The sequence below is a fragment of the Alosa sapidissima genome, chromosome 14 (assembly GCF_018492685.1).
Source record: "Alosa sapidissima isolate fAloSap1 chromosome 14, fAloSap1.pri, whole genome shotgun sequence".
NCBI lineage: Eukaryota > Metazoa > Chordata > Actinopteri > Clupeiformes > Clupeidae > Alosa > Alosa sapidissima.
This window is the reverse complement of record NC_055970.1, coordinates 19820462-19835566: the sequence shown is the minus strand read 5'-3', so window position 1 is coordinate 19835566 and position 15105 is coordinate 19820462. Positions and strand designations below refer to the sequence as shown.

Sequence of the window (15105 nt, the reverse complement as noted above, 5' to 3'; positions counted from 1 at the left end):
GGGACCAATGAGTCAACCGCTTAAGTATCATCAGGCAGCAAGCACATACAATCACTAATATATTTTACTGCTGTATTTGAAATATGAGTCTGTGTATAAGGCTGAAATGAATGACTGATGTCCTTTAGGGCCCTTGGCTATACTCTGGTGTCCTCCCAGAAGGCCAGAAGCAGGGCAGAGAAGGCACCGCATCTTCTCAACAAGCCAGTAGAGGCTCCACAGAGTTGAAGAGGAGAAACACCTGCGCGAAATTAAGCAGCAGTGGCTGGCAGGCAGGGAGGCTTCCCTGAGAGGTAAGCAGGACGCAATCACAATCACAGTTACGGTTCCTGGAAGGTTAGCACTGTAGTCGAGTAGCAGATGAAGCTAACAAAATAAATGCAAAATCCTGAGATGTGCACATTAGAAAATTCAGCTCAGATTTCCTAAATGCTTGTATTAAATGGGACCAACCGCACTAGCAGAGCCAACTGTTTCCGGAATTCCACCAAATGTCTGTTAGTAATCAGTAGCCTTTTGTCTGGCCAGGGCTCCAGCAGTAGGAATGCAGAGGTTTGGCCGAGTCCGCGCGGCGCCTGCTATCAGCAGCTTCACTTTCGTTTGAACACTTCTGTCTGCCTGAGCTCCCAAGAAGTTTTAAAATGGGCTCCTTTTTAAGGAAACCCAGAGTCATGTAAGAGGAAACATACAGGTAAGAGCTTTATTAAATAAATAATTTAAAACATCACTCCGGGAAGACAGGGTGAAAAAAATAGCTGACCCAGTTTTACATACGGTCTGCCATGCATGCAAACAGTGCTGTCCCTGCCCTTCAAGTCACATTGCCTGAGCCATGCTACTGCCTGAATCCTCCGGCACAAACAACAGTGGTTAATAAAGTACAACACACACACACACACACACACACACGCATAAAAAATGGCTGCTCCCTTCAAGTAAATAAACAAGCAGGCCCGACTCTAATAATGGTTTTGCTCTAAGTGGGAGTACCCTTAAGTGACACCTAGCCATTTTTTTGAACAATTTGTCATTCATGCTGTTGTGATAATGCTCAGTGACATAAGGGGCGTTTGAGAACTTATCATTTCTATCTATTTGACTGCAAATGTCTGGATACTCTCCAGCTCCATAATGAAACACTGCCATGGGTGTTGTCACTTTACTGGCTCGATGGCTTCTCCAGAGCCTCAGCCCATTAATTTTTAGAATGTTATTCATGAGGCTCTGTCAAAAGCATAACAATGGTACCAGTGTGAGAAAGAGAGAGAGAGAGAGAGAGAGAGAGAGAGAGAGAGAGGGGAGGGAGAAAGAAAGAACCCGAGTGAAAAAGATGGGGAGAGATGAAGGGTCAAAGAAAGAGACTGAGCAAGAGAGGGGAGAAGAATAGAGTGAAGAAAAAGAGGTGAGAAAGAAAGAAAGATGCAAAGAGAGAGGAAAGGAAGAGAGAAGGAGAATGGACAAAGAAACGGACCAAGAGCAATGTGACCTCTGATTCCGGCTTTTGTGAGGAGATGAAAATAGTACATTTCCATGTTTTACTCTTTCTCATCTCATGCCAAATTTGAACCTCTGAGATTCTAATAAATCAGACCGGCCTCCAGGGCAACTTTAAGGCCCTGTCTATCTTTTTGTGTGTGTGTGTGTGTGTGTGTGTGTGTGTGTGTGTCTGTTTCTGAAGTCTCTTGGCATGTGTGTGTGTGTGTGAATGAGTGTGTGTGTGTGAGTGAGTGTGTGTGTGTTTGTGTGTGTATGTGTGTGTGTGTGTGTGTGTGTGTGCTCTGATCTGGGATCAGACCTACCCTGGCCTTAACCTCCACATTCCTCCAAACACACTAAAAGCCAAGCCGACTGAGTATCAGCACAGCGCACATCTAAGCACTTCCTCCTTCTCTCATCTCTTTCTGAGAGGAAGCCGACAACGTCTTTTCTTTTTTTTACCGAAATACAGAGAATAAGACCCCAATATCATCCCTCCTCACACAGTAACCTGCTCTCTCCTTCTCTCTCTCTATCTCTCTACCACTTCTTTATCACATGCTTATCTTCATTCCCAACAAATCAGATTCCCTCTAATCAGAGATAACACCCTACTACAGCATGTGACCAATGGCTACACAGGGTAAGGGGTAGAAGGGGACACTATTAGGAGTAAACCCAGATTAGGGCTTTGAGAGAATGAGATTCTCAAATGCAGCAGGTATCAACCATCAGAGGACTTCCCCTCTGGAGACCCAGGGATGCTGGTAGAATATTTGGAACAGGAAGTATGTTGGAACAGGAGTTCTGGCTCAGAGACCCTACTGAGAACCATAATGAGGTTCTCAGTAGGGTCTCTGAACCATAACTTTGAGTCTTTCTTGCCAAAATATTATGTCTGCTACTAAGCTCATATACATATCTTGCTGTCCTATCTGTTGCTATCCTATATGTTATCTGTCCATTTTTGTTTTTATTTTAATTATATACCTTTCATTTATTTTACATAAGTAATTTATACAGTATAAAACAACATACATAACATACATCATACATAACTACTAAATATGAAGTTGGTCTGTTTTTTATGCTCAAGTGTCAGATTCAAGAAGCTGCTGCATTTAAGCTTACTGTAAACCAAGAGCATTCCCTTTCTGTTGTCCAAAGTTTATGTACTAATCCTATATCTGGCATCGTCACATTTCTATTTTTTCCTTCTCGAGGCTATCTGCAATAACCAAATGCATAAAATCATGAGGGAGAATCGTGATCTCAATTCCAAGCAAGAAAATAGAGATTCTAACTTTATCCCAAATTGTGCAGCCAGCCCTATGTGTGTCTGAGCTAGTCCGGGGAAGTGGATCAGCCATGTCATCCTCTAACCGGGAGTACCGGGAGTGTTTCCAGGACAGAGACGAGGACACGGGGACTCCCCATGGGTCCCAGGAACACAGCATTCATCATCCAGAATATCGGCCCCTCCGCTGCCAGCCAACAGGGAACAGGGGCCCAGCCCTACAACTGCAACAACCAGAGACGGCAGCCAGGTCCCACCAGACCGCACACTTCAGGGAGGGGTGTGTGTGTGTGTGTGTATGTGTGTGTGTGTGTGTGTGTGTGTGTGTGTGTGTGTGTGTGTGTGTGTGTGTGTGTGTGTTAGAGAGAGAGAGAGAGAGGAGGGGGATACTTTAGGTGATTTCCTCTGAAAATAATGGATATTTGCCAATATTCAGAAGGATTGTGGAAATAATTGTGTGTGCATGTGCATGTGCATGTGTTTGTGTGTGTGTGTGATGCAGACAGAGAGAGAAAGAAGAGAGAGATGGAGAAGAGAGAGAGAAAGAGAGAGAGTGTGTGTGATTTCCTATGAATGTATGGATACTTGCCAGTTTTCAGGGGAGACTGAAGGCTGTGTGTGTGTGTGTGTGTCTGTTTGAGAGAGTTGTATTGTGGGTGATTTCCTCAGCACATTTGGATACTTGCCAATTGTGAAGGGGATTGAAGGCTAATGTGAGTGTGTGTGTGTGTGTGTGTGTGTGTGTGTGTGTGTGTGTGTGTGTGTGTGTGTGTGTGTGTGTGCGTGCGTGTCTGTGTGTGTGTGTGATGTAGGTGAATTGCTCAGGGCACGAGTGTGTGTGTATGCGGTAAACGGGGATGTCCTTGTCACTTGGGGTTATCCTCATAAATGCACATATTTTAAAACTTAAGCAGCACATTTGCATACCAGTCGTGCAAAGAGCAGTCGAGGCTGGAAGACACGTCGTTCTCTGTAACAAGTTATGATACTTATTGTAATAACACTACAGACATCTAATACCCACTTAACATGACAACATCCGCAGCCAGAGAGGGCTAGGCAGGGACATAAGGAGAGCTAAATATCCCCAGCCTTCCTGCTGAACGAGCTGCTAGCATTACAGGAAGTGTACACACACACACACACACACACACACACACCAATATCACACAAGCTTGTCAATAGAGAGTAAGTGCCATTTCACTAGTACAGGGGACTATTACAGCTGTGTAGATGTTGATAGATAGAGATATAGATAGATAGATAGATAGATAGATAGATAGATATATATAGATAGATAGATCGACAGAAAGATATATCCGATCCTATAGATATATATAGATACTCATGTATTGTATCATTCACCACTCACTCTAAGCCCTCACCACTCACTCTAAGCCCCCACCCCTTCCATATAGAGATATTCTTACCAGATCCTCCCCTCTGTTTGAATATGTCTGTGTTAGTTAACCTAACTCCCATGGTTGAACCAGACATTGGGAAGGAATGCCTCCCAGCAGCTGTGGAGGGAGTGTGTACGGCTAACTGAGGGCGCCATGCACATTTAATATGTGACTTTGAAACCGTCATCACGCAGGTCACGGAGGAGAGAGCCGGCCACTTAATGAGATTAAAATCTCAGCAGACCTATTCACAGGATCAGCTGCACTAAGCCTACTTCATGGGCAAATATTACCTCCTCATTCATCACTGGGTGGGTGCGATATGAGGGTGAGGTGAGTGTGATGCCAAGGCAAGGCCGCTGAATACAATGAGGCAATGGCAATGGCAGTGAGGTGCGGTCCCATCTCCAAAAACCTACCCAACACCACACAGCATACAGCAAAGAGAAGGGGCAGACACATGCATTTCATTGCTTGATGATTACTGAATGAAAATTAAATTCAAGACACTCTGATTTTCAAACAATCTGAGTTAATAGTTCCATGCAAATGCAAATGGGTATTTGAGTTCCCTTGACTGGGCAATTTCACAGCCTTAAGGCAACACAATGTCTTCACTGCATTATATCACATAGGAACAAAGTCTATTTGAAGACAATGGGGGGGGGGGGGGCTCTTTCTACCTGGCCATTGCAGGGGATAAAAACATGCATTTGAAGAAAATGCTACATTGTGCTCAAGCGCGAACTGATCTTTACCTGTGGCTACAATCCCGCACTGAAAAATGAACCACCCCAACACAGCGCTGAGAATAACTGCACCTGTGACAAGTAAGGCTGCAGCTAACATCAATCAACTTTGCTTCTTATTTTGCTCTCTACTGAAGCTGCACAGGAAAGGAGACCTGCTTTTTCCTCCCTTACATTCTGGGACTGTCTCCTATATTTTCTTGAAACTAAATTTCCTTCACCGAGTGTTGAGGTTCGTCTCCCTCCTACTGTGCCAGTCAGTGAATGACTCAGTTCAAGTTTCAGGTTGGCATATCGAGTGGATATCTGTCACATTTCAACGCGGATGTGGGCAGAGGAGGCAGCTGCACTCGGAGACGACGAGCAGCAAGCAGAGAAGAAGATGCGGATCTATTCTCGGAGCGCTGTGGAGGACTCAGGGCTCGAGTAGAGCAGAGAGGGGCTCTCAGGCTCCGGAGGAGGAGGACCAGACACGATGCTGCTCCATATGGGCCTTCGTCAGGTTGGACGATTCCCAGCTGTTTGGTATGCAGGGAGAGGGGGAAACAGTTGGCTTTTCTTTCCTTTCTTATATTTTCAGCCCACCCCCCCTCCCCCAACACACACACACACACACACACACACACACACACACACACACACACACACACACGCCTTTTCGGAGGAATCTATCGCCATGCCATAGGAGCAGGGGGAGGCCATCCGTGTGAGCCATTAACTGTAAATGGACTCACTTTCACAAAAGGACATTAAAGCCAACATTCTGTGCTGTGTGTGTGTGTGAGAGTATGTGTGTGTGTGTGTGTGTGTGTGTGTGTGTGTGTGTGTGTGTGTGTGTGTGTGTCACATGCTAAAAATAGAAACGCACGGCACGGCAGAGCAGCCCACTGCTATTTACAGTTCTGCCACTATCAGGCAGAGTGAATGCCCTGTGGCCTCGGCCTGTTGGGGAGCACACTCTGAATAATCATTTTCCACGGCCCGCTTTCGCTGGGGTCCTGACACAATATGGCTGCTACCTTAAGGCCAACACACACGACAAGTGACGCAACAATTGCACACGGCTAATGACAGGTGGCTGACAGAACGGGATAGAATCTATAGCATAGAATGAAAGGGGCTACACATTTGGAAAGTTAATCAACAGGGTGATAGTCACTGTCATTCAGACTGCCTCGAAAATAGAAAAGGTGGAAGTTTGAGTGATGGCGACAATCTCCCTGTTTTTCCACCTCCACAGACATATCATAAGAGAAGAATCTGTTGGGTCAAGTGTCACTCATCTGCCTTAAACTGTTCACATGAACTGGCCGATGAATTGACTGCATTTTTGTAGTTTGTGGCTTTTGTGATAGTTAGCAAATGTTGTCTATAACATCCTATATCACATGGCCTAAGATCTCCTTTCCAATCTAACCAGGATCAAACTGTAGACTATCTGAGCTAAAGACTGCTAAATTATCACTCCCTTCGCTAACCCTGTCCCTCACCCAGAGGGGTGCAAGGCGGAAATAATTCCACAGATTCCAACACACGTCTCTCACAATATGGCCAATGTCTCTACTGCATCCTCCCTGTCTCTTAAGCCACTTAGAGAGTTGTAAAATACTACTTAACACCACCTGATTCGAGGCACAAGATTGACAGAACGTCACAGATTGTTCAGATGCCAGGTCCGCTGTGCTGTCCATGTGGGCCGGTGGCTACTAGCTGGCCATGGCTTTGGACAAAGCCTGCAGGACTCAGAGGACAGCTTGGAATGTGTACTGTTGGGCTTTGCCAAACAATAGAGGGTTTAGCAGACTCGGCAGTGGACTCCATGGCTGCACCCCTCAAAGCATGTGGCCCGACTCTCATGGGTCGCCCCATTTCTCACATACTAGTTAAGGAGCCCACAAAGAACAAGCTAACAGCAGAGCCTTACTAGTGTGTTCCATATTAAAGTAGAAATCCGGCGAGTTTTCACATAGATCTCCATTTCTCAAGGTCATCCAGTACTGTCGGTACGGAAAAACTAAAACAATCTGTTTTAACTAGCTCGAGTTGCTACAGCCAGCAGCTAACGCAGCCAGGCAGCTACAGCGCTACACTATGTGAGCATGTCCGTGAGCTCCCATGTACAGTACATGTCGTCAGAGTGTAGCGCTGTAACTGCCTGGCTGCGTTAAAGGGATACCAGGCAAGCCTGATGCTTTTTCTCTTTGAAGCTCCCCCTACCGTCTGTACGTGTCGATACGTGTGTGAGCCCTCGCTCGTTCTGAAGCTCTTTTCCTTTTCTTTGCATCTTCTGTCAAGGGTTTTCGCTGCTTATTCACCGGCTCTGCCATTATGCACACGTTTGCAACAATCGCTAGCGTTTCGTTAGCCTGCCTCTGTGCTGGGGATGTAGGATGTAAACTGATCCTGTTTCTCGCGATGTCTGAGACTTTGTGAGACTGAAGGTCGGCGGGTAGGATACACCGAACTTGCAAGTGGGATATTCTTCCTACAGGCAGTAGGGGCGGGCGAGAGAGCCTTCATTCGCCCCGTAATGAGTCATTTAACCATATACCGACTTACGAAGATGATTAATTAACACGAAAACGTTGCCTGGTGTCCCTTTAACTGCTGGCTGTACCAACTTGAGCTAGGTAAAACCGAGTTTTCGGGTGTTTTGGACTGACAGTACTATGTTCTATGTGAAAACTTGCCGGATTTCTCCTTTAACTGTGAAGCACTGATGATGAAAGATATGCCTTGTCCACTCCATATTAAGGGCCCTTCTTACAATGCACTACAATTAAGTAACAAATAATACTATTGTCATCTGGATAAACATTCTTTGATGCTAAACTTAACCTTAACCTTGCATACAGTATACATAAGTAGCTATTCAATACATAGTAGCAGAGGACATCATTGCTATTCCTTTCCATCTTGCAGAGTCTATCAGTGTGTGTGTCATCTTGCAGAGTCTATCAGTGTGTGTGTCATCTATCAGTGTGTGTGTGTCTGTGCGTGTGTGTGTGTGTGTGTGTGTGTGTGTGTGTGTGTGTGTGTGTGTGTGTGTAACAGAGTGAGAGAGAGAGAGAGTGGGGAAATGAGAGTCAATTAAGTTATAAGAGAGTTAGTGAGTGAGTTAATGAATAAGTGAAAAAATACTAACTCACTCATTAAGAAAATAAGAAAATACTCATTCACTCATTGCAGTCCATCAAATTTAACAAACCACATCTCCCTGTGGGCTAGCTGTCCATCCAGTGTTGGCAATCAGAGGCTCTCATGTTCTTACTAAAGAAAGTGTCTCGCACTGAGGCATTAACAACCCCTCTCCATCAACACCATGTTTCAGGCCCTCGGAAGGGAGGAGTATATGTTGTCTCTACCTATAGTGCCACTACAGTGTGTATGATTACTAGCTCATATCTGACTTTTTCTTTTGGATAAGAAAAAATTATGGCTGCAATGGGTAATCCAATCTACTTCTTAATGCTGGCACATGCAAAGACTGGTATGCTAGCAAGAATGCCACCCACGAATGCTTTTCCTACTGCTAGCACCTGTCTCTTAAGGGGACAGGAATTAATGTTTACTCCAAACCTCTGTTAAACATTGACCTCTACAAGACCACATAACAAACACAGTAGCTAATGATCCATAATAAAAGCTGTGTATGCCATGCATGTCTAGGCTACACCTGTAGAAATTAAGACTTTTGACAACTTGTCCAGATATGGAATTAACAGGTACCACCTGGTCACTTACAGCTTATTGTGTTCAAGTCTAACTCCTGTTTATAGTGTCCCCAAAAGGGCATTTGAAGTGCAGGAAACAGTGTAATTTCCTCTTGTCATGATAGCTGAGATAGTGCCCTGATGGGCCAATCTACAGGCATAAGGAGAAAGATGAGAGAAGAAATCGGATGTGGCCTGAGACTGGTTGCTTCCTTCTCATATTTATCGTTGCACCATTAACTCAGTTTCTGGGTGCAGATGAATAAAGATGACTGTGGCAAGGCAATCAACCGCTGTCCTACAATATATCCATCATGCACAGCGTGACTAAGTGCCCGTGATTGGCATGTCTTAGATGAACCATTACACAGTTATGGAATGCATTTGGATTTAACATTATTGATATAAGTTCCCTGGGGTGTGGGCAAACACTGCTGAACTCTACTGCAAGACAGCAAGACATAAGAAGTTTTGGCAAATATGATTTGTACCTAAAGACCATACAGTATGAAGACCTTCACACTAAAGACTACACAGTCAGCACTGATGAAAGCTTGCGAGTATGCTAGTGTCTTTTTGGTAATAAAGTTGTCAATATCATGTACTACATATTGCACAGCATTGGTGGCTAGAGTGTTGAACTGCCATTCAGAAGACCGTATACCGACTAAATGAATTTGAAGATGATGCAAAATCTATAAAAGCACCTCAAAAAGTGGCAAATCAATGACTTGTCACCTGTGATTTTTTAGGAGATGTGTACTGGTATGTACTTGTTTCTTATGGTGAAGATTAGGTAGATGGGATGTTATTGTTTCTCAAAGGCAATACTCTTTCTAAACCAATCCAAACAGTGACATTTGGGGAGCAAACAAAACATGTGTATCATTCCACCTGTGCATATCACATAACACTGGCTTTTGTTGTCATATCTTGAGATTGACCTGATACGTACGTAATTGTTTTTCAACTAGTTGCTGCAGTCGCCGATTATGCACTTGCTTTTCGCATAACAACACTCCCATGCTAATAGCAATATGTCTTGACTATCACAGAGTAAAATCAAGAGGCAAACGGGCGCATGGCGCAACCCCCTAGAGGTCGGGCGCACGGACATACAAAGGCCGGGTAGGTCATTAGTTATTACGCGCAAAGGAAGTCCCGCAGAACATGAACGTGCGTGCGTGCATCTCCCCCTTCCACCACATTCTTCAGGGCAGTCCGCCTCCATTGTAAGCCATGCCTACGCCAGGACACGACCCCTTGATTCCAAGGTAACATAGACAAAATGCAAAATTGGTCATCAAAACACCTATGTTTGTAAGGAGATTCAATAAAGCTACACAACGAAAATAAGTAGTGCCACTGATATTCGTTCGTTATGATGTAATATGTAAGGGTCTATAGTCAATCCACTGAAAGGGGCTTCTTTAAATATTTAAGTAGTGTAAGTAAGTTGCACACCGTGAAACCCTCACAGTTCATTTAACGCGCTTGTCAACTGCGCTCCGCTTGACATAAAGTCTACCATTAAAAATCGACAGGGCGAAAAAATAAATTACGGGACAAATATATAATGAAACAATAATGGTTTCTATGTCCTCCACAAGCCGACCCCTCACGAGCCACATCTTCTCAAACCATCATGATTCCTAAAGACGATTAACAAGCCACAGCGACATCCGTGGTCTAGTCGAGTGTCCTGGCCACGGTGGCATCTTTATTCTTACCGTTTTGAGCCGAGGCGTACTGCAGCATTAAGTTTCCAAAAAGGACCACCGCCAGCAACACTGCATTGAGGTGCATTCTTGAGTCTCGGTCTGGGTAACCGATGGTCAAAAGAGATGCTGGTTGAAATCTATTGACAGCAGAAATAGAGGGTGACAGTTGCAGGTAGCCCTCAAGCAGGCAATAAAAAATCGGAATGCGTAGTGGTAGGTTTTGGTCTCCTCTGGTCAATCACGACAGCGTTCTTAAAAAATGCAATGATGATTCTTTGGTGTCAAAGGCAGCTTTGGAATGTTTATTGCAAGCCCAGTGGCCGAGAGATGCCGATGAAGGGCCACAGGCGGAGTATTCTCCTTCATCGGATTTCAGAGTAGCGATCCTTCGATGCCAGTGCGTGCATCCACAACATTGGCTCAGGCGGATCAATGCTGCGTGTTGTACTGCGCAGCAGCGAAACACATCCACACACGACCAACACTCGGGTTGTTTGTAGTCTACTGCTGCTTGGAAATCTCAGAAACCCATGAACAGACTGAAATTACGCATACATAAACTGATTGGTCAAAATGTCGAGCTGTTTCTATTTTCTCCTGGCATAAACGTTTGATGAGTCACTATTTCTTAAACCATTTGGCAGGTGCAATGTGTGCGGCCAGGCACCCTATGACGGTGATTAAATCCACTCACACGCGTTTCATGTGAGTCCAGTACAACCTACATGGTTATTTGCCTATTAGCATGCGCTGTAATTCAAACAAGCACTGCAATCCTTACACAAAATGACAACTGTAAAGTGTGTCAATTAAGTATAACATGTGTTCTCTACACAGGATCCTAACATATTCGACGTTTATTGGCGTGTAACAGAAGAACAAAAGGACAATTTTAGTGGCAATGACTATGATAGCAAAGATAAATTATACAGATGAATTAATCCCACCCTGTTTATCCAATTTAATTATTAAAGGGAAAATGAGCATTTATTCTGCATGAGCTGCACTATTATGGATGAAACGGCCCTTGACACCTGCGGTCCCAACATGGCCTCCGATAATCCGATGGATCTCCTCTGTCGTAAGAGATTCTGCCGCCATCGCATGGTGATTCTCTGAAGGTCTGTTGTTTCCCATTTCTGCAAGGCAGCTATATTAAAGTATACCGCCTATAATAACATTCTGAAGAACTAACTTCTGAATGCAGTCGTTTAGTGTTGTCCTGCATATAACATAACGCTGGATTAGAACACTGGTTGTTTCATATATCATGGTAATGCCTACACAGATGACGGATACACACTGATATTGGTAATTGTAAAATAATTATTGGGGCTTGTAAAATAACTTTTATTTTATTTTCATCCACTATTGTTGTTGACATCCTTTTAGGCAACTCTAACCGTGGTCTGTGTTTCCAATATGTCTATTCCATGTGTTCCATTTTGGATACACAGATGACGACATGAATAGGCTACTTTTGGGAAGTTCTGAAAAGACATGAAACATGTTTCTGCAATCATCTTCATTCCCCATGAATAAGGAATCATTACAGATGCACTAGTCCTTGATCAGGGAGTAGTGGTAAAAAAAGAGGTGGGTATGAATTTTGTGATCACAGTAAGGTGGACTGCGCTATGCGTTATCGGATTTTTTGAAAAGGCATTGAGAACATGTTTGATGATGGTGGAGGTTATTGTCAAATGTTTATAACAATGCTAGTGGTAGGCTATTAATAGAGTGTTGATGAGTGTACATATTGTGAATGTGGATAATGTGATTTTTGAATGTTAAATGTTGCAATTGGTGAACTAAACCTATTTTGAGAGGTGCGATTACTTGCGTTTAGCCTCCACCAGCCTCCTTGATGCAATTATGGAACATCTTGAATTGTGGACACGCAGCTATATAGACAGGTATAGACCGCTTACAGAGTGTTATATAACACCTAGACTTTAATCATGCAACATCAAACCTTCAGAGTAATGTACGTGTTTTTGTTTTGAATGTCAAGGTTGCCACACTATATATATGCTTACTTTGTTAGTTTTCTTCAGCTTCAGGTGTTAAAACACATAGCTTTGTCTCACTGTATAGTCGCTTTAGTATTAATTTCATAGCTTAAAAAATATTTTCAACTAAAACAAAAACTCCTAAAATAGCTCAGGTAAATAATGTACACATCCACAAGAGAGAACAACATAAGATGACCCATTATTATCACCTAATGACAGAACAAACTAACTTTCCCTCCACTTTCCTGCCCTCTCTAAAACACGTCCATGAAAAATACATTTAAATCAAGGCCCCACCTGCCACCTTCTGGGAGCCAATTATTTGGACAAATCCTGTGGCCGATGGCACACCCTCGTTTGTTTAAAACCAATAGGAATGGAAGTGTGGCAGTTTGCCTGCGGGGAAAAAACTTTCCCCGGGATCAGAGTTAGTCACGCATCACCAAACTTTTGCCAATGTGTTCACAACGGTGCTCCCTCTTTTGGAATTTTGACCATTACAACTATTATTATTCTGAGGTGTGTTTAGTATGGGAAGTAGACAACAATGGCTTACAAGACTGAAGAATGAACTTAGCAACAGTCCTCTTGTTTCAAATGTGGCCTTCGGCTTCATACTTATGGGACTAGAAAAGTTGGTGGAGCTGGAGTTTGAGTGTCCTTGCAATCCCAAATGGAATGGAGTGTTTTCTTCAGCTTTCTTCATCATCCCCGCCGTAATGGCCTTTACGTTGATGCTGATTATTCAAGGATGCAGATGTGATACTTGGTGTCGCAAGACCATATCTCTCTCCAGCTTCGTCCCGGCGATCGTGTGGCTGATTCTGCTCTTCCTCGACGGGCAGTACTTTGCGTGCGCAATGACGGACTGGAAGGGCAGGTTTGTCATCGTTGACAAAGCGGCTCCGCAAAAATGGTGTGAACCCACGAACGGGGACGACGTCACGCCGCAAGAACTAATGCTTCGCTCGCAGCAGTTATTTGTTGTTTCTCAGGTGAGGACGCGTGGTGAAGGTAACGGCTGGGGGCAAACTGTTGGATGGCTCCATCGCCGTACATTTCCGCTGTGCGCGCGAGATCTTTTTTTTTTCAGTCTGTCATCACATGTTTTCTATCCACTTTATCGGGTGAAATGATATTGAATACTAAACGTGTGCTGCATGGAATAATTGTAATACTTCTCTATTCTCTGTCTTCCGCACATTCAGGTTATAGGCATAGCTCTTCTCATTTTCATCTGTGTGGGACTAGTAGTGTATGTGATTAGAGAGAGCTGCCAACAGGAGCTGGACACACAGGATTCCAGCGGCGTAGCGGAGATGACGATGTGCAGCTTGAGTTCACGAAGGACGCGGACGTCATGAATGTGGACATTGAAGCCTCCATTGCACAACTCTCCGCTTTGGTCTGAACAGCGGGAGACTACTACCGTAGGACTTTAAGAAACACCATCCCTGTAAATAAGTTCTTTTTTCCTCATGGAATACTTTATATACATTTTTATGACCTCATAATATCTGACAGATTTATCTGCAGGACATCTTAATTTTTTATATATAAAAAAATCTGATAGCAACTTTTTATAATATATAGACTTTTTACAGGCCAAAGTATTTTCGTCGGGAGTTACTTGTGTGTTTGTTTTATACCTTTTAGTTGTTATAGCATTAAAATTCGCATTGCTGTCAGCTGCTGATGAGTTGTATATTAAAAGCACGCAAGCATTGTATACCAAAATCATACTGAACAAAATATAAATGCAACATTGAACATTATAAAAGATTTCGCTGAGCTACAGTTCATCTCTACTCAGCCAGTGCAGTAAACTATGTTGATTTATTAATGTTTTGTATGTGAACATGGAATAGTGGAATTTCTCTATAGTTGTCATTGGTTCACATCTTCTAGTTTGGTTGCCTACAAAAATAAGCTGGTATTTTATTATATAAAAGTATACGTGATTGTGTGTGTGTGTGTGTGTGTGGGGGGGGGGTCTTTGTAAATATCTGACTAGGTTTCTTGTCATAAATTGACCAAATGATAACTGTGTTGGTTTGGTCTGTTGGCAAGACCCAATTCATTTCATTGATCAATGCAGCCTTGATCTAGCCTCTCCAAGAAACAGGTATTGGTTTCTTCAAAAGGAAGTTGTAAATGTTATTAACTGGATGGAAATTGCTTCAATGGCACAGAATCCAAGCTATTCAAAGGAATAGCTGCTATAGCTGCCAAAGTGCTATTCAAATGAATAGTTCAAGTTCACTCATAAATGAAGATGTGTTATTTATTTTCATAGTCAAGAAAATTGGGCACACCCTTAAATGCAAAGTGTGCTATCGTAATCCAATTAACTTTTTGCTATACATTCGCCGTGTGTGTCCATTCCCTGTGTGCACTGATGTTCAAAGTTTTGGCTCCAGATAATATAATATTTAGGGCTGAGCCCTACAAATTTCCAGCTAATCAACCTTTTGCAGAAATGTAGATCCTACTCTTAAGACATCACAATGGGAGTTTTTGTTTAAAACTAGTGAGCTATGTGCCTAAGAGGAATCCAAAACTCATTATTGGCACTACTGGCACTGCCTAAGCTTCCTAACATGTTAACTGGTGTATTTTGGCTATATAGTCGGCAAAATTGTGCTGTGAAATCTGGTGTTTTTCAGCCTGAAACACAGAACTGCATAGTGCAGATCCTAGCTGGAGGTAATGACATGTCACATGACCATAT

The 15105-nt window shown here is 43.4% G+C and overlaps 2 protein-coding genes across 3 annotated transcripts in view; one reads left to right on the top strand and one right to left on the bottom strand.

Annotated features, from left to right (window-relative positions):
- The window catches only part of nptnb (neuroplastin b), a 39821-nt gene extending 28802 nt beyond the window's left edge, over positions 1–11019 (bottom strand). For both annotated transcript variants that reach the window (XM_042061640.1, XM_042061641.1), the window contains exon 1: positions 10369–11019. In XM_042061640.1, coding sequence (XP_041917574.1) covers positions 10369–10444 — 76 coding nt within the window. In that variant the 5' untranslated portion in view covers positions 10445–11019. The remainder of the gene's footprint in view (positions 1–10368) is intronic.
- Positions 11020–12568: 1549 nt separating this feature from the next.
- LOC121681873 (calcium homeostasis modulator protein 6) lies at positions 12569–14336 on the top strand. Its single transcript, XM_042061818.1, has 2 exons — positions 12569–13369; positions 13583–14336. The coding sequence occupies exons 1-2, from the start codon at positions 12905–12907 to the stop codon at positions 13736–13738; spliced, it is 621 nt and encodes a 206-aa protein (XP_041917752.1). The 5' UTR covers positions 12569–12904; the 3' UTR covers positions 13739–14336.
- The last annotated feature ends 769 nt before the right edge of the window (positions 14337–15105 follow it).